The 23,041-nt window shown below is 47.1% G+C and overlaps 1 protein-coding gene across 3 annotated transcripts in view; it reads right to left on the bottom strand.

Moving 5' to 3' along the window:
* The window catches only part of ST3GAL3 (ST3 beta-galactoside alpha-2,3-sialyltransferase 3), a 388,593-nt gene that overhangs the window by 86,395 nt on the left and 279,157 nt on the right, over nt 1-23,041 (bottom strand). For all 3 annotated transcript variants that reach the window (XM_043520913.1, XM_037906926.2, XM_043520914.1), the window contains 2 exons: nt 20,101-20,196; nt 17,323-17,509 (listed from right to left, as the gene is read on the bottom strand). In XM_043520913.1, the coding sequence (XP_043376848.1) occupies nt 17,323-17,509; nt 20,101-20,196 (283 nt within the window). The remainder of the gene's footprint in view (nt 1-17,322; nt 17,510-20,100; nt 20,197-23,041) is intronic.

Below are 23,041 nucleotides of genomic sequence, written 5' to 3' on the forward strand. Positions count from 1 at the left end.
CATGTGCTTCTTTACTGCCTGCACTACAGACACAAACAGAAACGCTCTGATGCTGACAGCAGAGGAAGTTCTCCAAGAAAACAGGGCACCTCAGAGAGTTATTCTCTCTCACTGGATGGGTGTCACTCAGATACACCTTCACTCCCCTCGTCCCCCTGATGTTTTCCCACTATGAAGCGGAGACCTTCCCAAGTACTGAACTGATAAATGCCACACCTTAGAAAGGAAGTTTTAAAAGAAGCCACATTAGAGAAATCCAACTGATCTGACATCAGGCTTCATCCTCAGTTTGATTTTGTTTCATCCCTTTTTGGAAAGCATGGACTCTGGCACATATTTAAAAACCTAAGAACTGGGTCAGACCATGGTCCATCTTGCCCAGTATCCTGTCTCCGACAGTGACCCATACCAGAGCTTCAGGTGGAGTGTACAGAACAAGGTAATTATGGAGAGCTCCATCTGTCTTCCACTCCTGGCTTCTGGTACTCAGAAGTTTAGGCTCTCCCCGAGCATGGGGTTGAATCTCTGACCATCATGGCTAATAGCCATTGGTGGATCTACCCTCCATAAGCTTATCCAGTTCTTTTTGAACCAGTTATATTTTTGGCCTTCACAACCCATAGCAATGAGTTCCACAGGTTAACTGTGTATTATGTGAAAAAGCACTTCCTCTTGTTAGTATTGAACCTGCTGTCTATTAATTTCATGGGCTAACCCCTGGTGTTTGTACTGTGCGAAAGGGGTAAGTAACGCTTCTCTATTCACTTTTTCCACACCAGGCATGATTTTATTGACCTCTGTCATATCTTTCCTCAGTTGTCTCTTTTCTAAACTCAACAGCCCCAATCTTTTTAGTTTCTCCTCATGTGGAAGCTGTTCTACACCCTTGATCATCTTTGTTGCCCTTCTCTGAACCTTTTCTAGTTCCACTGTATCCTTTTTGAGATGAAGGCCCAGGTGTTCCAGGTGTGGGTGCACCATGGATTTAGCTAGTGGCATTATTATATTTTCATACCCTTTCCTAATTGTTCCTAATATATTGCTAGATCTTTTGACTGGTGTTGTGCATTGGGTGGAAGTTTTCAGAAAACAATCCACGATTACTCCAAGATCTCGGTCTTGAGTGGTAACAGCTAATTTAGATCCCATCATTTTGTGTATAAGGGGGATTATATTTTCCAGTGTGCATTACTTTGCATTTATCAACAATGAATTTCATCTACCATTTTGTTGCCCACACACACAACCAGTTTTGTGAGAACCTTTTCTAACTCCTTGCAGTCTGCTTTGGATTTAACTAACTTGAATAAGTTTATATAGGTAGTGGTTAGGTTGACACAGCGTTAGTGTAGACATTGTGTTGATTATGACGACTGTTACTGGCCTCCAGGAGCTGTCCCACACTTACAGGGCTGCAACTGAGCTGCTGTAGCCGTTTAGTGAGCCACACCTCCATCGACAGGGGAGTGTCTCCCATTGGCATGGATACTCCTCTTCCCAAGAGGCAGCACCACTGCCGACAGGAGAAGGGCTCCCGTCAACACAGCACTGTTTGCACCAGGGGTTAGGTCAGTATAACAGTGTTGCTCAGGGGTGTGGATTTTCCACTCTCCTAAGCAACGTAGTTTCACCCGCATAAGTCGGGAGTGTAGACCAAGCCTGAAGCAATTAGCTGGCAGGGTAACTGGTAATGCCTGAAATGGGGAGAAAGGCGGGCATGAGGAAGTGAAAAAGCCACAGAAAGAAAGAGCTGTGGCAGTCACAAGACCCTGCAGCGCCCCGGTTTGCACAGCTCACTGAGAACCTCCTAGCTCTCCCCACTCAGGTAGGGATGTGGCTATTCGATCCCCATCTCCGCACAAACATGCACTGTCACACTGACACAAGGAACAGACAGGAGTGTTACACTACCGCCTGTGGAGGCTCTGAAAAGGTTTCTGCTCAGACGTAACTGGATTAGATCTGGACAGTGCGTTCCCACTGGGGAATTACAATCTTTCCAGGTCACGTTGCACGTCTGAGGAGCACAGGTAGGTACCAAGGCCTAGGAAATGCTATTCTATAAATGGGAAAAAGAAATAAAACTGCATCACGTCCACTAAACAGCTCAGCAATGAGCAGGGGGAGGGAGGTGCAGTGGGTCAGGATTGAGGGGCAGTGGCTGTACTGTTAGAATTACATGGGGAGACCCGGGCTGGAAGAGCAGGGGCAGCTGAGCCTGGCTGTGAGGGCCTCACTTTCATAAGCACTAGAATTCAGCTCATCAACGGAAGGGGAATTTCAAAAGAAACTAACAAATCCCCACCAGGAGCAGGCCCACAGCACCATCTGAAAGCTGCAGCAAACGTTTGCAGAGAAATTCTAGGACTCCCACTCAGTGCAGTAGGGCAGCACTAGCCTGTTCTGGAATTAGAGCTGGGGTTGCTTTCCCACAGGAATGACGCAGGGCCAGGCTACACGAGCAGTGCTCCACCAGCCAGGTGAAAACGTGCTCTGCTGCCGGGGGACAGCTCTCCAGTCCGCGTGATCAAAGCGCCTCCCCGAGCGGCTGCAGCTACGTTAGCGGGAGAAGCTCTCCTGCCGACATAGCGTTGTCTATGCTGGTTGGTGTAACTACGTCAGTGTTACTTACCTGTCAGTGTAACTTCCATCGCTCGGGGGTGGCCTAGTCACACCCTGCAGCGACATAAGCTGTACCGACATAACCTACAGCGTAGACGAGCCCTCAGGGACCGATTTTCTCTCCCCACTACTTTCTTGTGTAAGGAGTAGTGAGGGGCAGTGGCCCACCAAGGGAGTTACACCTCACAGCTATCACAGAGTCATTAGCCCGCTGTTGCTATGCCAGTCAATTTCCCTTGGGGACAAGCTCTTAGAAAACTGCCTCTCACTGGGGAGCCCGGGGCGGGATGTTCTGAAAGTTCGAAGCACTGGCTGATCCCACAGAACTTGATGGTAAAATTTCCAGCGAGAGGGGTGGGAGCAGAGTGAGGCCAACACTAAGCACTTCTGAAATCCAGCCTCAGAGTCCAGCGCTTGCTGTGTATGTCAAGGCCTCTTTGGCTTTTGTTCATTTCTGCTATAAAAAGTTTCCTCTTGAAATACATTCATAGATTATAAAGAAGGGACCACTGTGCTCATACAGCCTGACCTCCTGCCTAACAAGGCCCACAGGACTTCCCTGAATTGATTGCTGTTTGAACTAGAGCACATCACTTAGAAAACATCCAATCTTGTTTTAAAAAATTCCAGTGATGAACAATCCACCAGGACCCTTGGCAAATTGTTTCAGGGGTTAATGACCCTCGCTGGTAAAAATGTGAGCCTTATTTCCAGTCTGAGTCTGTCTAGCTTCAGCTCCCAGCCAGTGGATTGCGTTAGATCTTTGATAAATTGAAGAGGCCTCTATTTTCAAATTTCTCTTCCCACCGAGACACCTCCTATAGACAGTGATCAAATCACTTCTTAACCTTCTTGTTAAACTGAACAGATTGAGCTCCTGTGTCTTTTACTACAGGGCATTCCCCCCCCCCCCCATCCTTTAATCATTCTTGTGGCTCTTCTCAGAACTCTCCCTCGTGTTCCACATCAAGAATTCATTGTTCTAACTCCTCACCATATTCCCCCGCAAGAGTCTCCCACCTGACACTCTCAGGGGAGTGATGGCTAAACAAGGAGTGATTCTAGTGAAGAGAATTCTTGACAAGCCACACCAAATCCAAACTTACCGTTAACCTCTTTTCCACCTTCACCCCTCCCCTCTCTGCTCAGTGAAGAACTCTTCCTAGGGGATTCCACAGCAAGAGCAACCCCAAAATGAGACGGAGAAGACGACACAGGGCAGAGTCAGGAAAACCAAAGTCTATTGCCAGCTCTTTCTAAGGCTTTTTCTGCAACTTAGACCAGTGGTTCTCATCCAGGGGTCTGGAGCCCCCTCAGGGGCCGCGAGCAGGTTTCAGGGGGGCTGCCAAGCAGGGCCAATATTAGATTCGCTAGGGCCCAGGGCAAAAAGCGGAATCCCTGCCGCATGGGGCTGAAGCCTGGGCCCCTGAGCCCCGCCATCTGGGGGGTGAAGCCAAAACCTGATCAATATAGATTCACGGGCGCCCCAGTCAATTGCCAAGCTTGCTACCCCCTAATAAAAACAACAAGGAGTCTGGTGGCACCTTAAAGACTAACCGATTTATTTGGGCATAAGCTTTCGTGGGTAAAAACCCACTTCTTCAGATGCATCTGAAGAACTGGTTTTTTCCCACAAAAGCTTTTACCCAAATAAATTGGTTTGCCTTTAAGGTGTCACTGGATTCCTTGGTGTTTTTGTGGATACAGACTAACCCGGCGACCCCCTGATACTTGACTACCCCCTAATGCCGGCCCTGGCTTTTATATGCAGAACAACAATTGTGACTCAGGTGGCCGTGGAGTTTTTATAGCATGTTGGGGGGGCTCAGAAAGAACGTTGAGAACCCCTGACCTAGACAACTACCTATCATCTCTGTGCCTATGTGTCTCCACTGTACAGGGGGCTAATCACGCTTCACCACATTGGTATGAGCCTGATTCATTAATCTCTGCCAAGTGTGTAAAGATCCTTGGATGGAAAGCACTGGGGAAGGGCAGAGTATTATTTCCAAGCAGTAGTCTTAGGCTTTTGAGTTCAAGTGGATTAAATATATGGACTACTTTATATATGATCTGACCAGTACCCTCAGCATGCAGAGGATCACATCAAGAACAAGCAAGACCACATCCTCTTGGTACAGACTTTGCAGTGCACCCCCTCCAGGAAACTGCTCCCACAATGGGCACCAACTTCAGTAGTGCTGGGAGGTGAAAGGTGAGCTGCGACGTGGGTGTGGCATGGATGTATTGAGCACAAGTTCCGTTTTTACAGCACCCACGACTGCCTGTGCATTCCTGTGGCTGATATTGGGACAGTTCTACCCTGCATACACAAACATACATTGTGAACACGTGGCAAACTAAACAAACAACCCCCTGAATTTCAGACTTTGTTTCACCCGTGTGGATTTGTGAGCGTTCCTCCTGACAGCCGAGCATTTTCTAGCTGAGCTGAGCTGGGTGAAAAATGCAACGTTTCTGCGGTGCATGCCAGGTGCCGATGGAGCAACCCTCCTCTCCTGGCTTGTCTGCTCGCTTCCAGTTAGCTGTACACGGACAGAGCGAGGCACAAGCCTGCCTCTGCGAGCCAGGAGGCCCAGTTCAGCTCGGTTCCAGCAGTGTAAATCCCCAGCAACACCACTGGTTTTAACAGGCACCTGGTGTTACAATGGTGCAGGCAAGAGCAGATGTAGGTCTGGTCTACACTGGGGGGGCGAGGGGAATCGATCTAAGTTACGCATCTTCAGCTACGTGAACAATGTAGCTGACGTCGATGTACTCAGATCGACTTACCGCGGTGTCTTCACTGTGGGAAGTCAACGGCTGACGCCCTCCCGTCCACTCCGCCTGCGCCTCTCGCTCCGGTGGAGGACCGGAGTCGACGGGAGAGCGCTCGGCGGCCAATTTATCGCGTCTAGACTAGATGTGCTAAATTGACCCCCGCTGGATCGATGGCTGCCTGTCGATCCCACGCGTAATGTAGACAAGCCAGTAGTCCGCAGTGTGTGAGAGACAGGACACTGCAGGAAAGAGATTATTGGGGAGAAACTGGACATCAAGATGACACCCTTAAGGCCAGCTGCAAAACAAACGTCGTTTGAACGTTATTCTGATTAATCCTGTATCCCACAGGCAAGGGGAGAAGTGGCACTTTTGAAAGACGGCCTAATTATTTTGTCTGAAGACATGCTATGCTGCCTGCAGCGAGGAGCTAAGCAGAGGCTATGCGAAGTATCACGGATCCAGGCAAGTGACTCCATGGTTAAGGAAGATGTACAGTGTTGTTATAAATTGGATTTTGGTGCTAACTTTCTGAAGAAATGTTCTAGTCTTCCTGAAATCCCTTAAGAAAGATGCAAGGAGCTTTTGGGGGAAATGATGACAATAGCTGGATAAGCCATTAGCATCTGCAACCTTGTCTGCGTCCTAACAAACTGTTTGTCTGGGAACAACCTGCGTGTTTCTATGACGCAGTGGAGAAGTACATATGGTTTCAGCAAAGTCGCAAAGAGCAGCAGATATGAAACACTATCAGTATTTGTGTGGCACCCTACAGTGGCGAAGAAACAGTCTATTTGCTGGGTGGTATTAATATTCTTAGCTACTTTACAAAATGACATTAAAAACAAGGTATTATTATGTATTATTACATGCCATTACATAAACAAATTATTTAGCGTCCTTCTTTCAGATAAGCAAGGCAGGGACAACGAAATAGGAAAAGGCTTTCCAGGCTCTTAAAGTCTGTGCTTTACCCAGCTTTATCTTCTGCATTCACATTAGTAATAAGAATAAAATAAGGAAGAAGTTCAACATCTACATACTCTAGCTGACCATGAACAAGCCAGTTACCAAATAGCATGGTAAGGAGATGACTCCAATCCTTTACTAAACAGGAATAAATGAACCCAGCACAAGCTATTCAGATCTGTAGTGTGAACATGCTGAGTAAAACCCTGACATCAAGTCTGACGCCTCTGCACAGGTGTGAGTGATCCGAAAGTCATTTATTTACAAGGTGTGCTACTAGGACACAACCCCACTCTAGATTACATTTGAGTTTACAAGTCTTTGTTTCACAGTAAATAAAAGAGCTGGCCCACCTGTGCAGAGGGACCAGATAGCAAGCGTGAAAAGCTGGGTTGGTGGGGGAGTAATGGGGGAGGGTAATAGGTGCCTATAGAAGACAAAGCCCCTAATATCGGGACGGCCCCGATCATACGGGGACGTCTGGTCACTCATACCGGGGGTTGTGTGTTTTCTGTACTTTGTGAACTGTGGGTATTTTCGCCTCCTGCAAATGGGTGACTGCAGCAGAAGACTGCTGCACCAGTTAAGGCATGAAGAGAGTTCCTCCTAGATATTCCGTAACTTCCCAACCACGGAAAAACTCAGTGTGCTAAAAAGACGAAGTGCAGCGTGTCAGCACACACCTTCCTCTCCTGCTCAGAGCTTCACATGAGCTGGTTTATCTTCACTAACAACTGTCAGAGACTAGAACGTAGGCAACAGAGTGGGTGTGTACTCGGAATGGGTGGGCTGAGAACGCTGAGCCTACGGAGAGCCACAGATGAGGAATTCAGGACTCATGTTCTGAGGCCAGCTTCCTTTTCTCAGAGGAGAACACGCTCCCCTCCCAGGGAGACACCAGCAGCACTGGGAGCAGCCAGGCAGATAAATGAAGACGGGGCATATGGCTACCTCAGCATTTCTTACCGCAAACTGGAGATGTAGCTCTGACTCCTGTCCTGTAGCTTTTGGTCTTCTGAGGCAGAGCAAGCCCTACAAACCGCTCCGACAGCCCTCACCATACAAGTAATCTGTGAAGCCCGCCAAGGAACACACGTATTTCAGGCATAAATCATCCAATCTCTATTCCTTTCTGAATTAACATCTGTCATCATGACACCGTTCCAAACGACTGAAATCTGGATTGTATTAACCACCACACAGCTTGGATAAATATTTCTTGTTCAGACTTTTTTGGTGCACAGAACGCAAATGCAGAGAGCAAAACTGCTGGAGCCGCGTGAGGGAGTCTCTTTTCAGACGGAGATATAGCAAAGGCACTGGCAAAACCAAAATAAAGTAACAACAACAGATTTCCCAGGAATCATGAATTACTAAATAAAATCGAAGTTTCTTCCTCTTCTCTGACTCCTTTCCCTGCCCATGGGCAACCGTCACAGCTGACAGCCCCCCTGGCGCATGAAACACCACCCCCAACATACCAGTTTCACAAATAAGCCCCCCCCAAGAAGCTTCTCCCAGAGTGGGACGAGCCACAGGCCAGGCCAAGGGGCTGCTGCCACACTGCACGGTGTTATGGCTCAGGGATGCTATCCTAAGGGGAAATCTGTGTGATTTCTTTTAAATTGTGGCTCAGTCTCTCCAAGGATTCCATGGAGGCCCCATCACTTAGGTCAGCAGCTCTCAACCTTTCCAGACGACTGTCCCCCTTTTCGGAGTCTGATTTGTCTTGAGTACCCCAAGTTTCACCTCGCTTAAAAATGACTTGCTTACAAAATCAGACATAAAAATACAAAAGTGTCACAGCATGCTAGTACTGAAAATGGCATACTTTCTCATTTTTACCAAATAATTATAAAATAAATCAACTGGCATGTAACTATTGTCCTTACATTTCAGCATATAGTACATAGAGCAGTATAAACAACTCAGTGTCTGTATGAAATTTTAGTTTGTACTGACTTCGCTAGTGCTTTTTAAGTAGCCTGTTGTAAAACTAGGCAGCTATCTGGATGAGTTGACATACACCTTGGAAGACCTCTGCGTACCCCAGAGGTACACGTACCCTTGGTTGAGAACTGCTGCCTTAGCACATTTAATAGATTCTAAGGCCAAAAGGGACCGTTATGACCATCTAGTCTGACCTCCCGCAAAGCACAGGCCAGAAGATCTAACCCAGTGATTTCCGCACCGAGCCCATAACCGATAAATCCCTCCCATCCCATAATATGAGAATGTGTCACTGGATTAAGTTAACAGCAGGTGAATTAAGAACAAAGGGTAAAAACACTTCCTAATGTGGGAGTCATGGCTGTAGAGGACAGACAGACAAACAGCTACGCAGACTGAATTATAAAAAGAACCTTGAGTGATAAGGGCTCCAGGAAACTTCATGCCTCAGGATGCTGTGGTCCTGAATCTCTTCCCCATGTGCAATACAGCTGCTGTCCAGGTTCACTATAATTTTCTGCATTTAAAACCTCAGGGCTTGTACATACACTACCACTTATGTCGATATAACTTATGTCGCTCTGGGGTGTGAATAAGCCACCCCCCAAGCGACATTAGTCACACCGACCTGACAGCTGGTGTGGACAGCACTATGTCAGTGGGCGAGCTCTCCCTCATCAGCATAGAGCATCTTCACCGGACGTGCTATAGCTGCCTGAGTGCAGCCACGCTGCTGTAGCACCCCCCAGATTTGAAAGGTGAGTTGCGGAGGGTGTTTTCTTTGGTTCACGTTTCACACTTCAGCTGCCCTGAGTCTGGCACTGCAATACTTTGAGACAAGGACTGTCGGGTTCTCTTTCACTGTTGCTCCTGGGAGTGCTTCCAAATCCTGTGGGTGGAATTGATCTTCTGTAGCTTGCTGCGCTCCTGGAAATACCACAACCTGAAAAGGGTTTTGCTGACCCAGGCATGTTGCAAGCCTCCTTGTGCATACAAACTGTCTTAGTCACCAGCAATGCCTTCCCAGTGCACTCCCCTAAGGACACAGTTTGCGAAGGGGTTTTCAGTGGAAAGGTTCCTGCTTACAGGCACAACCTCTAAGTACATTTCCCAAATCAACCACCTCCCCTCAATAACAATACACCCCGGAGCCCAGGGCCTGTCCTCTCCCATTGGGCAGTTACCCCAGAACAGGCAGATGTAGCGTGGGGTGTAACGCTGCACGTGGGCTTGTTCAGAGTCCTGTAGCCTCTCGTGCCTGCTCTTCACATCGGAGATGATCACCAACAACGGGGGAGGGACCCACCTGTACACAGGTCCAACAACACTCCACTCACACCCTGATTTTAAAAGCTACTTTCCAAACTACAGCTTCTTGTGTTGGATAAACTGGTCCCATGTTTCTTGTCAGAACAGCTCTTGGCCTCTGCCGATCAGGGCTTTATCCCAAAGCCTAGCTTCACTCAAGAGAGACCTTCAGAAAAACTCTGCTAACTGCAGCACATAGGAATTTTTTAAATTTAAAAATAGGTTTAAGGGCAGCGCCCGAGAGGTTGGAAAGCACAGTAACTGCGGAGAGATTCCAAGACGTGATTACCCAGCTCAGGAAGCTGCAGCAATTGCTTTAGTGTCGTCTTTGAAATTCAGGGGGAACTACAGGGTCCAGCTGCAGTGTCCTAAGTCCAACAAATAGCTGAAGAGCACCCCCACCTGGCTGAGCATCACCAGGCACGAGCCTCTCCAATAAATCAAAGCTGCGGGGCTGACTGAGCATCTCACCTGTCTGTTCAGAGGGAGAGACACATTACCTGTTTGCTTTACAATTTTAATGAGAACAAACCTAACAGGCAGCAAGTGGGAAACAGCAAAGGAGCCAAGGAAAAGCGTGCGCCAAGAGAAGACAGCCATTGCACACACTCGATACTGGAAGTGCACTAGTGCCGGAGCAGTCAGCAGCAGAGAGAGGGCGCCCGCTCAGGGCTGTTAGGCTCCAATGACAGCAAAGGTTATGCCTAGGCACAGAACGGTGAAGCCTTTGTTCAGCCCGCCACCTCACATACCTCCACGCCCTACTCCCTGACTCTGCAGGGCACAGGAGAGAAAGGAGCAGTGTGCAGAAGGTGTGTCCAAAGAAACAAACAGAGACTTTGAGTTGATGCCAATGCTATCAGTAAAGGAAAACAAGGGGAATACCTACCTTCAAGCAGCACTCTGTCCAAAAGCCGCATAAACAGATCAGGGGCTATTCCAGACCAGGTGAGGGAGCTAGCAGAGAATGCCCTCCCACCATCACCCCCGGTATACTGAGGGAACAATGCTGATCTCAATTGTGGCATTTGGGGATCCCGAATGGGACCCAGGTACGCCATGATATGAGCAATACTAGCCAGAGCCAAGAGAGGCTCTTCTGTACTGTGCCACTCAGTGGCTCGTTTGCAGCTGACACGAGAATCACATAACCAATCCCAGGCGGCACCCATCAGCACCTCAGGAAGCTATTCACCGGGAGTGCTACAGCCTGAAAGTAGGACCTTGCACCCTCACCTGAGACAATGCAGCTGCACAGACACTGGTCCATTTCCAAAGAGACCTCTTGGGACAGCAACATTTAGTCTTCACCTCTGACTGTTTGAACTGTCCCTGGTAACCTGACTGGTCAAAGATCTGGAGGCATAAGAGTAACACACAGGTGGGGAATCTCTGGGCTTTCCCTCTCTGCTCTTGGACTCACCTTCCATCCCTCTAATGAAGCAGTTTCCTCTTCAGTGCACAGCAGAGAAAATCTTTTAATCCTACAGAATCAGCTGCTGCTTTGGCCCAACTAGGTGGTTTCCCAGCTTTTCCCAGAGGTGTGAGATAGCATATGATGGAGGATCTCAAACAAACCCTATCAGTCAGAGATCAGAAACGTGCAATGGAGTAAGGAGCAGCAAAGTTATCAGTCAACCCCAGCAAGCAGGTAATATGGCAGGGCTACCAAACGAGGGAAGAAGGGAACCTCCAAAAAAAGCACTCAGATAGTCTGTCTTCTTGTAGCACTGAGGAGTCCGGCTATGGTGTGGCATGATAAATCCAGCCAGGGAGCCAGGCACTTACCAACTCTATATTCAGCTGCGATCAAGAACAGCCTACTGACTAAACAACGTGGCTCTGAAACAGGAATCTCAAGAGTATTTATTTCAAGTGAAAAGGAAACCAAAGTCCTCCTCCACTACTGGTTCCCAAAGTCCTCAGCACCAAGATGTGGTGGGAGGGGAAACGTTCCACTTCAAAGGAGAGAGATGCATTTGAATGTCCCTCATCCATAAGCATTACTCAGAGATCAACCTTACTGAATCCCTACAGGTGACAGGCGGCAGATGCAGGTCAGGATTAGAAGGGGCAGAGTATATCCCTGCCTGTTGTTGCAGTGCTGATACTTGCTGGAGAACAGCTGCACCTGGCTCCCTCTCCCTCTTGTCATTGCACAGTGCAGTGCGCCAGACAGACATGCCTATACAATGGGCAAAAACCTGAACTTGGCCTCACTTGCAAGCAGGCTCACTCACCTCCAGACTTTTACTATCAAAGAATTTCCTGATGCCTCAGGCACTTACTCCACAAGCTGCTCCTTCTGTGCTTCAGGTTGCAGCTGGAAGTGTTAGCATGGTTATTACTACAAGAGAAGGAAGTCTGGAAGCTGCCAATTTCCAGTGAAACCTTTGCCCTCACTTGGCTTCTTTACCACCATGTGCCAAATGTTGAGGGAAGAGAGCCTACTCAGTCTGTTGATGTTGATTTGCAGTAAGTCTTGGAACCCTGGGGAAGTTCCTGACGACTGGAATGAAAGCTCATGTTATTCCAATTCTTAGAAAGGGTAAATGGAATGAGCAGAGTAATTACAGGTCTGTCAGTCTGACATTGATCCCAGGCAAGATAACAGAGCAGCATACACAGGACACGGTTAATAAAGAACTAAAGGAGGGTAACAATTAATATCAACATGAGTTTATGGAAAATAGATCCTCTCAAACTAATTTGATATCTTTTTTTGATGAGAATACAAGATTTGTTGATAATGGTAACAGTGTTGATGTAATAGACTCCTGTGAGACATTTCAGTTGTGACCACACAACATTTTGATTAAAAAATTACCATGGCACACGTTAAATGGATTAAAAGTTGGCTGACTGGTAGGTCTCAACATTTAATCGTACACAGGGAAATCATCAGAAATCAGTGGGTTTCTAGCGGGATCCTGCAGGGGTTGGTTCTTGGTGCTAGGCTATTTAACATTTTTGTCAATGAGCTGGAAGAAAAAGAAATCATCCCTGAGAAAGTTTGCAGATGACACAGAAATTGGGGGAGTGGTAAATAATGAAGAGGACACTGATACAAGTGATCTGGATTGCTTGGTAAACTGGGTGCAAGCACGCAATATGTGTTTTAGTGCAGCTAAATGTAAACATACACACCTAGGAACAAAGAATGAGGCCATACATACAGGAGGGGGGACTCGATCCTGTGAAGCAGGGACTTGGAAAAAGATTTGGCAGGTCATGGTGGACAATCAGCTGAACATGAGCTGCCAGTGCGACACTGTGGCCAAAAGGGCTATTTTACCTCTGTGTTTGTCCTGGTGCGTCCACTGCTGGAATCCTGTACCCATTTCTGGTGTCCACAATTCAAGACAGATGTTAATACATTGGAGAGGGTTCAGAGAAGAGCCACGAGATTGACTAAAGGATTAGAAAACTTGCCTTATAGTGACAGACTCAAGGAGCTCAATCTATTTAGCTTAATGAAAAGCAGTGTAAGAAGTAATTTGATCACAGTCCATAAATAGTTAAATGGGGAACAAATATTTGACAGTGGGCTCTCCAGTCTAGCAGAGAAAGGTCTAACATGATCCAATGGCTGGAAGTTGAAGCTAGACAAATTCAGACTGGAAATAAGGTGTACATTTTTAACAGTGAGGGTAAATAACAACTGGAACAATGTATCAAGGGTCATGATGGATTCTCCATCACTGCCTTTTTAAAATCAAGACTGGATGTTTTTCTGAAAGATCTGCTCTAGGAATCATTTTGGGGAAGTTCTCTGGCCTGTGCTATGCAGGAGGTCAGACTAGGTCACCGCAGTGGTCCCTTCCGGCCTTGGGATCTATGAACGTATGAAATGCAGTAACTTGTTCTGACGAAATGATGCACAAAGAACTATCTTTGATTCAGCCCCAATTCCATTCCCTTATATAACTAGTTTGCATAAGGGTGCGCACATGCTGGTCTGGTGGTTTCAGGAACTGTCTGCTCTGAACATAGTATACATAATCTTTCATTTTCTGATTTGTTATTCTGTTTGTTTGGCTTTTTTTGGCTGACTAGAGCAGGCGTGCCACTTGGCCACCTCCTGGCCAGAACAACTATCGAACCAACAGTTACTTTTCAGTAACTGGTTCCTGGAGATGTGTGATCCACATGGATTTTGATTCTGGTGGAATGAGATTCTGGTGTGAGATCAGCATCTTTTGAAGAGCAGTGTCTGTTGGAACCACGCCTGTTGGAACCACATCCCCTCTCACTTAAGGGTATAAAAAGTGGAGTAAGCTCAACTACCCCTCAGTCCCTTCACTGAGACAGAATCCAGATGATACAGGCCTCTGTAGTAACAAGGAAGGGACAGTCATGGAACACATATAGTTGGACACCCATTTGGATAGTCTTTGGGTGAGCACAGGTTGACCCATCATCCTGTCAACAAAGGCCAGTAACAGCCTGGGAGAGTTTCTGAAGGGTCTTGCCCTCTCCAGGTAGTAGGAGAAGGACCTCACAACATCGAGGGTGTGAAGTTTAGCTTCCCCTTTGCTAATGTGAGGCTTAGGAAAGAAAACTGGCAGATGGATTACTTGGTTCAAGTGAAAATTAGAAACAACTCTAAGATCTCACCAAACATCTTTTGTTCCAGGAGCCTGAGGCATGTGAGGCTCTAAATGAGGTCTTCAGGTGTGTCTGGAGTTGACTGACAGGGTTCAGTATCGAGTGGTACTTTTGCTGCGGTAGGTAAACACTTGCTGCTTTGGAATCTAACACTGCTCCTATGAACGCTATCCCCTGAGTAGGAGTAAGAACAGGCACCTCTGCTCACTGAGACCCAGAGCAGCGAAGAGCACTAGAGTTACTTGGCTGGAGCTGTTCACTTGTTCAGGTGACTGCCCTCGAATATGCCAGCTGGTGAGGTCTGGGTATACATGTATCCTTTGTCTCTGCAGGAGGGCTGCCATGGCCCAGCAGGCACTTGGGTAAGTACTCTGGGAGCCGTGGAGGGAAGCACTCTGGACTGATAGTGGGACTTCCCCACCAGGAACCTGAGGTATTTCCTGTGAGCTGGGTGACTAGCTGTATGGAAACAGGCATCTTGCAAGTCGAGAGGCATGAACTGTCCTGAGGATCGACAGTGGCGATTATGGATGCTAGAGTCACCATCCTGAATTTGAAACAAAGGGGGTTTGTTGAGACATTAAAGGTCCAGAATGGGGCGCCCCCTCTTTCTTGTCTGGGATCAGGAAATAATGTGAATAAACCTCCCTGGCCCTGGAACTCCCAGGGCACTCCGAATTGCAGACAGGAGTTTACTTTCTTCCTTAGCCATGTCCTGTGAGATTGGTTCCTGAGGAGGGACAGGGAAGGGGGCAGGGAGGAACTGGAAAGAGTACTCCTAGTCTATCACCTCCAGGACCGACCGGTCAGATGTTATTTGGTTCCAGGTGTCCCAAAACCAGAGAGAGAGCTGCCAAAGAGGCGCAAGGGGGTAGGATGGAGCCAATGGTTCTACATGGCTCTTGACCACAGCGTTAAATCTGCTGATCAGAGGTCAGCACAGACTATGTGGCAGAAGAGAGGGGAGAGGGTCTCCTTCTCAGGAGCTATCTTTGCCTTGGCTGGGCTGATGACTCTGTTGGCTATAACAGTAAGAGGCAGCCACGGATGGTAAAAAGGATCTGATGTGATGACTGGGCCAGGTCTTCCCTTTATGGCCTGGGGTGGGAAGGGCACAAGAGCATCCAGGACACAGGGGTGGCCCCAGATACTGATATTCAACAGCATCTGATCTCAGGTGCCTGGCATCATAAGTGGAATCCACGTGGTCAATCACTGGAAGAAGAGAATATTGTTTCTCTGGCCTCCCCTCCACATTTCTGAAGATTCTGATCTAACGCTCCACACCCTGTGCTGGCGTATCTACTCTCCAGCAGCTGAAGAAAGAACATCAGGACTAAGCACGTGAAATGTGATACAGAGCAGCCTGCGAGGGTGGCACGTCAGACAAAATAGCTCAATCCCTCTGTGGAAGCTGGTTTCCACACAGATCCCCCTCCCTCTCTTCTCAGACTTCTGTGTGTGGTTTCATAGATTGCATAGAGTTTAAGGCCAGAAGGGACCATTAGATCATCTGGTCTGACCTCCTGTATATCACAGGCCATTACTTTTCCATGCAGTTACCCCTGTATTGGCCCAGTAACTTGTGTTTGGCTACAGCATACTTTCCAGAAAGGTATCAGTCTGGATTTGAAGACATCAAGAGATGGAGAATCCACCACTTCCCGTGCTAACTTGCTCTAGTGGTTAATCACCCAAACTGTTAAAAAATCTGTGTTTTATTTCTAATTTGAATTTTTCTGGCTTAACTTCCAGCCATTGGTTCTTGTTTCTTGCCTGTGATATATAGGAGGTCAGGTGAGACGCTGTAACGGTCCAGTTTGGCCTTAAACTCTATGAATCCATGAAATACATTAAAATCAATACTCGCCCTTTCACATAATTTGGGATCGGTATACAATTAAATTCACTGTTTGTAACAAGATTCATAAGATTAATAGTGAGACTCATTCAAGGGGCATAAACTCTGGCAAGTCAACCACTGATGAGTGGTAACAGTTAATTTAGACCCCGTCATTCTGTTTGGAAAAATAATCCCAAATATACATACAAAATGACAGGGTCTAAATAAGCTCTTATCCACTCATGAGAGAGACCTTGGAGTCACGGTGGATAGTTTTCTGAAAACATCCGCTCAATGTGCAGCGGCCGTCAAACAAGTGAACAGAGTGCTAGGAACCATTAGGAAATGGACAGAGAATACAACAGAAAATATCACAGTGCCACTGTATAAATCTCTGGTACGCCCACCTCTTGAATACTGCGTGCAGTTCTGGTTGTCCCATCTCAAAAAATATATATTAGAATTGGAGACGGTGCAGAGAAGAGCAAGAAAAATGATTCAGGGCATGGAACAGCTTCCTTGTGAGGAGAGATTAAAAAGACTGGGACTGTTCAGTTTAGAAGTTAAACTGTTAAGAGACAACTAAGGGGGATAGGACAGAGGTCTGTAAAATCATGACTGGTGGGGAGAAAGTGACTAGGGAAGTTTTAATGACCCTTTCACATAACACAAGGACTAGGCGTCACCCAATGAAATTAATAAGCAGAAGGTTTAAAACAAACAAAAGGAAGTATTTCTTCACACAACACACAGTCAACCTGTGGAACTCGGTGCCAGGGGATGTTGTGGAGGCCAAAAGTAGAACTGGGTTCAGAAAAGAATTAGGTAAATTCATGGAGGACAGGACCATCAAAGGCTATTAGCTAAGATGGGCAGGGATGCAACTCCATACTCCAGGTTTCTCTAAACCTCCAACTGCTGGAAGCATCTAGCACTGGCCACTGTCAGAGACAGGATTCTGGGCTAGATGGACTTTTGCTCTGACCCAGTATGGCCATTCTTACATTCTTATGGTGTGAGCCCAGATTATACAGGGGCAGCCAGATCCACTGAGCTGGCATTACAAAGCGTATTCCATTAAAAACGGGGTCCATGGAAGTGACAGACCATCCAATGAAATGCAGACACCTGGGCAGGGGCAGACAGAGAAACCGGGCCCAGATCCAAATGCTGTCGGTAAAATCATGACGTACTAATATTTCCCCACCCCATCCACCTAAGGGACACAGACCAAGTCTTACCACTTTCTCCTTGTAAACAATGTATTTGAGCCACTTGAAATCCTGCCACTTGAATCCAGCCAGAACAAAGAAGGAGTCCTTCTCATACTGCTCCAGTTTCTGGATGGCCCCTTCAGGGTATGTGATCCTCAGCGTTGTCTTGCCACCCACATCCTTCTCAAAACCCTTCACTGGAGCAGAGTTCAGCCTGTTGGGTGACAAGAGGATAAACTACCAGAGACTCTCATTTACATTCACATATGTTTGGTGAGGTAGCAACCATTGGGCAGTGATTTCCTTGACCACAAAACCCAGCACTATGCCTAACCACAGCCATAGCTTATTGTTATCAGTCAGGTTCATTATGAAGCAATTCCAGTCAAGGCAATGTAAAACACTTGATTTAAGAAACCAAAAAACAGCTCCAACGATTTAAATCAGGCTAGGGCTTTGGAAAACTAATTGGAAAATTTGTGCTCTTGAAATTTTAGACAAAAGATCATTATGGAGTAAATTATAAATAGTGTTGTTTTAAGAGCCACTACGGCTAAAGTGACTTATCTGAATTGCACAACACTGCTATAGACAACAAACAAAATACTGAAAATTAAGGCCCTGCAAACACTTAAGCAGGTGCATAACTTTACTCGCGTGAAGAGTCAAGTCAGTAGGACTATTCATATGCTTAAAGTGTTTACAGCATACGGGGCTTAGTCTGTACTATTAAAACTTTTCTCAGTAACACAAAATCTTTGTCACTTTAAAACAAAATTCCTACAGTATTAACAGTAAAAAGTTATTAAGACTTTCAAGAAATTAAAGTTATTGGGAACTTCTTATACACAGGCCAAAAATGTCAAAACTCAATCACTTGATTTAAGAAATCAAGTTCATACTTGGGCACGTAAGGGTGGAATTTTCAAAAGCCCCATCTGACTTTGGTGCAGAGTCCCAGTGACTTCAGGCTGTGTTCCCGGTGGAGGAGCAGAGCCTGGTTCCATTATTGCTGTTTGCTTGACTTGGAACCCTCGGGATCCCCCTTCCAGGCCTGGACCTGGCTGCCTCACCCACTACTCAGTACCTCCCCTCACTCCCTCTCCCGCTAAGCTTCTGCCCTCTCATTCACAGGGAGCTTCCGCCTCCCCTGATCCTCACTCTTTAAAATGTAAGTCTTATTTCCAGTCTGAATTTGTCTAGCTTCAAATTCCAGCCAGCTCACACAGGGACTGTCTTTATTTCATGGATATGCACCCCCTAGATGACGGGGCTCCAATCCCTGACTGAAGCCTCCAAATGCTACCATAAACCAAACTGTCAATATTATCCCATGGAGGAGCCCCTGGAGGTGCCCAGGCTTTAAAGGAGGCACTTCTGCACTGAACAGCATGTGGGGATTGCCCCCGTCAGTTGAGTGTCATAGTTCAGACCAGCTCAAACTCCTCTTTTCATGGAGCACCAAGTGGCGCTAGCCTGGGATTGCCAGGGCAAGTCTGCCTTTGTTTTTACCTCAGGAAAACTGGTCCAAGCCCTGTGAGGAGTCAATCAGAACCCCACTATGTGACTGGGCCCCTGCATTATCTGCTAGCTGCACCAATGGATTCTCTATATTTCTCTGCCGCAGAGATCCACCTCCTAGCTCCCAGGTCTAGTTCCTGCAAAGCCTGCTAATGCAGCCAAGCAGCCCAGAACGAATGCACCTCTCCTTCCCCGGACTTCCATGGGACTCAAGCAAGCAGGTGGAGACATTTAAGAAGATGTCTGCTCTCACCCGCTCACTCACACAGCTGAGCACCTGGCTTCACTTAACCTTTAAGGTTGCCTTTTCACTTCCTATCCCAGCTCCCTGCCAGCACAGATGCTCAGATACCACCCTCCTCATCCCAGGCCACAGACTAGCTTCAGATTTACTGATGTGAGGAGAAGGGTCATGTTGGGTGTGGAAACGACCCACTACAGGAAACCCTTCCAGTTATTAGCGATAGGAATGGGTTTATTTTTGCCAGACCACTGAACTCCTCATTGAGTTTCTCATTTTGAAATTAAATTGGAGGTAGTTTGGATTTAAATCTAAGTGGGTGGCTTAGTGCAAAGAATTGAAGCCTTTCCTCCTCCTGCTTTCTGAGCAGAGGCGGAGTCCCTGGAGGGGCCCTACGAGAACAGTGCAGCCCAAAGGAACAGTAATCACAAGACCATCGCAAAGAATTAAGCACATACTGCCAGGGGGCGCGAGGTGGAAAAGATTTATCCCACTCAGAGCACTTTTCCCAGTGTCCAGGGCAAGGGAGGGGAGAAGTGAGCAGCTTCTGCCGCAGACTCTCTTATCTTGGGCAGGACACAGCTCTGCTCCTGCCTTGCTCTGAAGCGGTAGGTCCTGGACAACGCCGTGCATGTGTGTACGACAGTACCTGGCCTACGGAATCTAACGAGGAGCAGCTCTGTAATAGCAGCTAATTCAATAGTATTGATGCACACACACTGCGGGCATCATGGAAGAGGAGACTCTTCGGGAAGAACTGCAGTAAGGAGAGGGTCACAGCTTGAATGATGGAAGGGACAGCATGGAGGCACTTGTGGGATAAGTGAGACAAACTACCTTCCCCGTCAAGACCACCACGAACATTTAGAATTTGGACAATCTGTACATTCTTGGTTTATTTTACACCTCATTGTAAGTGCCCCTACCAATGGCGATTGTTCCTGGTCAATGTGTGAACAATGGAGGTTGAACCGCTCTACAGTCTATTTGTGCTATACTGAAAATGAATAAAAAATATCCAAAATAGGATGCCGAGGACTCACCTGACGACAACATCATAGTCATCAATTTTCAACCCCAATGACTTATTTGCAAGAACTCCACCGTTTCCCACAATGATACATCGCCGGCAGCTGAGACTGAGGAGGAAACGCAGGGAAAGGTTGCTTGTAACAACATGTTAAAATTCACTATCACACAGCTGCTTAGAGTCAAGTTCCGTGCAGCCTGCATCTCTCCAGACATTACAGGAAATCTCTGGCAACGTTCAGAACGAAGGGAAGGGCGGAGCTGCCCATGGTGCCGAGGTGGCCCGCACAAACGGCCTGGTATTTCACACCACAGGCAGCACGGGGAGATGGGCTACCAGGACCGGCAACCTCCTCTCATCCTTTCCTCACTCTGCTTGGGGCAAACGAAACCCATTCGTTATTTAAACAATTACCCAACCCCCATTTCATAATGAAATAAATGCATAAATAATAAAACGTCCCTTCTCTCCATTATATAGACTACACTAGATGTAAATAGTTCGGTCTGTATTCTAGAAATGAATAACTGTTTGACAGACAGTATCTGATAATGCAGAGGATGGGGACATTAAATGGCAGTCTCTCTTCTCACACAGTCATGATGCAGCACTTGATTCAGATTCAGAAGACCTAAATTCAATTCCTGGCTCTGACACCGGTTTGCTGGCTGACCCTGGGAAAGTCACTTGCCTCCCTTTGCCTCAGTTTCCTAATCTGTAAAATGAGGACAATGATACTGACCACTCCTTTATGAAGCACTTTAAGATCTACAAATGAAATGCACTATGTAAGAGCTGGGGGTTGTTCTATTATCCTGCAGGAATACAAGCCACTAAAATGTTCAGACAAAAATCACCCATCATGCATATGGAAGAAATGACAGTACTGCATGAAAAGTAACCACTTATCAAAGACTAATAAGAACCAAACACATATTTAAGAGACCTGCACATTCTTTCATAACCTGTGTAATGTACTTCAGAAAAAATTAAGGGCCAGACACTGGCTGGCCCTTCCCCTTTGGGTTCCCACAGAAGGGGCCACCCACACTCACAGCAGGGAACACTGGGCCTTTCAGCCTAGTGCTGGTCTCCCTAGAAAGGGTTGGGCCCAGTGCAGCTGTCAATGAGGGGAGTGTACACCGGACCTTCCGAAGCGGGAGGGCAGCGGCTCAAGTGTGCTCTCTCCAGAGCCTCCAGAGGAATTCTGGGACAACCTGCCAAAATGCTTCCATGGGCTCTCTCTCCTGGGTGTCCTCACCACACCCTCTCCCCAACACGAGATGTGCCTTAAAAGCTATAGCACATGGCTGAGATTTAAAAAATATACATCAGTCCAAAGAGAAGACCCAGTGCCACGGCTGTAACAGGGGAAGGGGGATTAGGTTAGCCAACTTTTGAAATGACTCCTTTGATATCGCCAAGAGTTCACTTCGCTGTAACCACTCCTAACATAACTGTGCAGAAAACCCAGCCCCTGCCAAGCTTAGCTGCTGTTCATGAAGACTGGGCCTGAAGCAAACATCCTGGCCTGGGTTAAAGAACTGAGGATTGACCTGCTGACAGGCCTGTCAGGGGGAGACTCGCACAGAGCTAACAGATACAGTGCCCCAGGAATATTCAGGAACCACTTCCAAGCACAGTTAAAAAGATATTAGAGAACTACAGGAACTGAGCCTTTCAGCACAACCAAACTGCATATTAATTAAAGCCAGAAATCCCGCTATTCCAGCTGTGAAAGCTTCTGGCAGGGTCAGTCTCTTTGAACATCTCTAAGCAGCTAATATGGGGCTGGAACACGGACAGAAAGCCCAATTTAGGGCCACCTTCTCCTTTGAAATAGCCCTAAAAGGAATCAGCCAGCCAGCAAGAGCTAAGACATGGACTAGTGGGGGACGGCAGATTTTAAGGTAATTAGGCTTTTTTAAAATTAAAACCACCCTTTTGGGGTTTTTTTGTTTTGGTTTGGTTTGGAGCCATCAGGAATCACCAAGCTGTAAGACACTCAGCATGTGAGGTATAAGCTATCTTCATTACCCACTGCTGGCTTTCCCACTTCCCTCATGCTGTTTGCATCTAGTCTTAGAATAGGGACATAGGACTGGAGGGGACCTCCTGGGTCATCGAGTCCAGTCCCCTGCTAGATCAGGCAACCCTGTCATATCATCCCTTCCCATTCATAAACTTATCTAGATCCATCTTAAAACTGGTTAGGTTGCTTGCCCGCCCCCACTACTCCGATTGGGAGGCTGCTTTAGATAACCCCTGCCCCCAATAGCCTGTTATGTCTTTGATACAGCACCAAACGCAATGGGTCCTGGCGGGTACTGAGGTGGCTCCCAGAGGCCCCAATAACAGTGTGAGTATGGGGATCTGGCATACCACGAATGGGAAGAAGTGGTGATCAAGGCACTGAAACTGGAGTGGGAGAAGATCTTAAAAGGGATTTAAAGACTGGCATTGCTGGGAAAGTAAAAGTGATGGGTGGTGATACATCACAAGATACAAGCTGTAGGCCAGGGTAGAGCTGTGCAGAGCGTTGATGGGAGGACCAGAATTTTAAACTGGACATGCTAACCAAGAGACAGCAAGATGGAGATGTGACAAGGGAAATGATATGGTTGGATTAATTGGCGATTAAGGTAATTTTGGCCACTGTATTTTGGAGTGACTGGAGAATGCAATATAGATGTCATGGAGGACACAGAGGATGTGATAGTTACACCAGTCAAGGCAGAAGATTACTCAGGGTATGAACAAGAGCCTTAGACAATGGGAGAGAAAGGAAAGGATATATTTTCTAAATGACGTGGAGAAAGCAGTGGCAGGACTTGTGGTGATAGCCAGCACATGAGGCAAGGAGGAGAGGAAGTAGTCAGTGTTGATCCCTGTAGTAAGAAGAGAGCCGGAGACATAAGCCCTTGCATTAGAGGCCTGGTATGAGGCAGGATCTG

The sequence above is a fragment of the Chelonia mydas genome, chromosome 8 (genome assembly GCF_015237465.2).
Source record: "Chelonia mydas isolate rCheMyd1 chromosome 8, rCheMyd1.pri.v2, whole genome shotgun sequence".
NCBI lineage: Eukaryota > Metazoa > Chordata > Testudines > Cheloniidae > Chelonia > Chelonia mydas.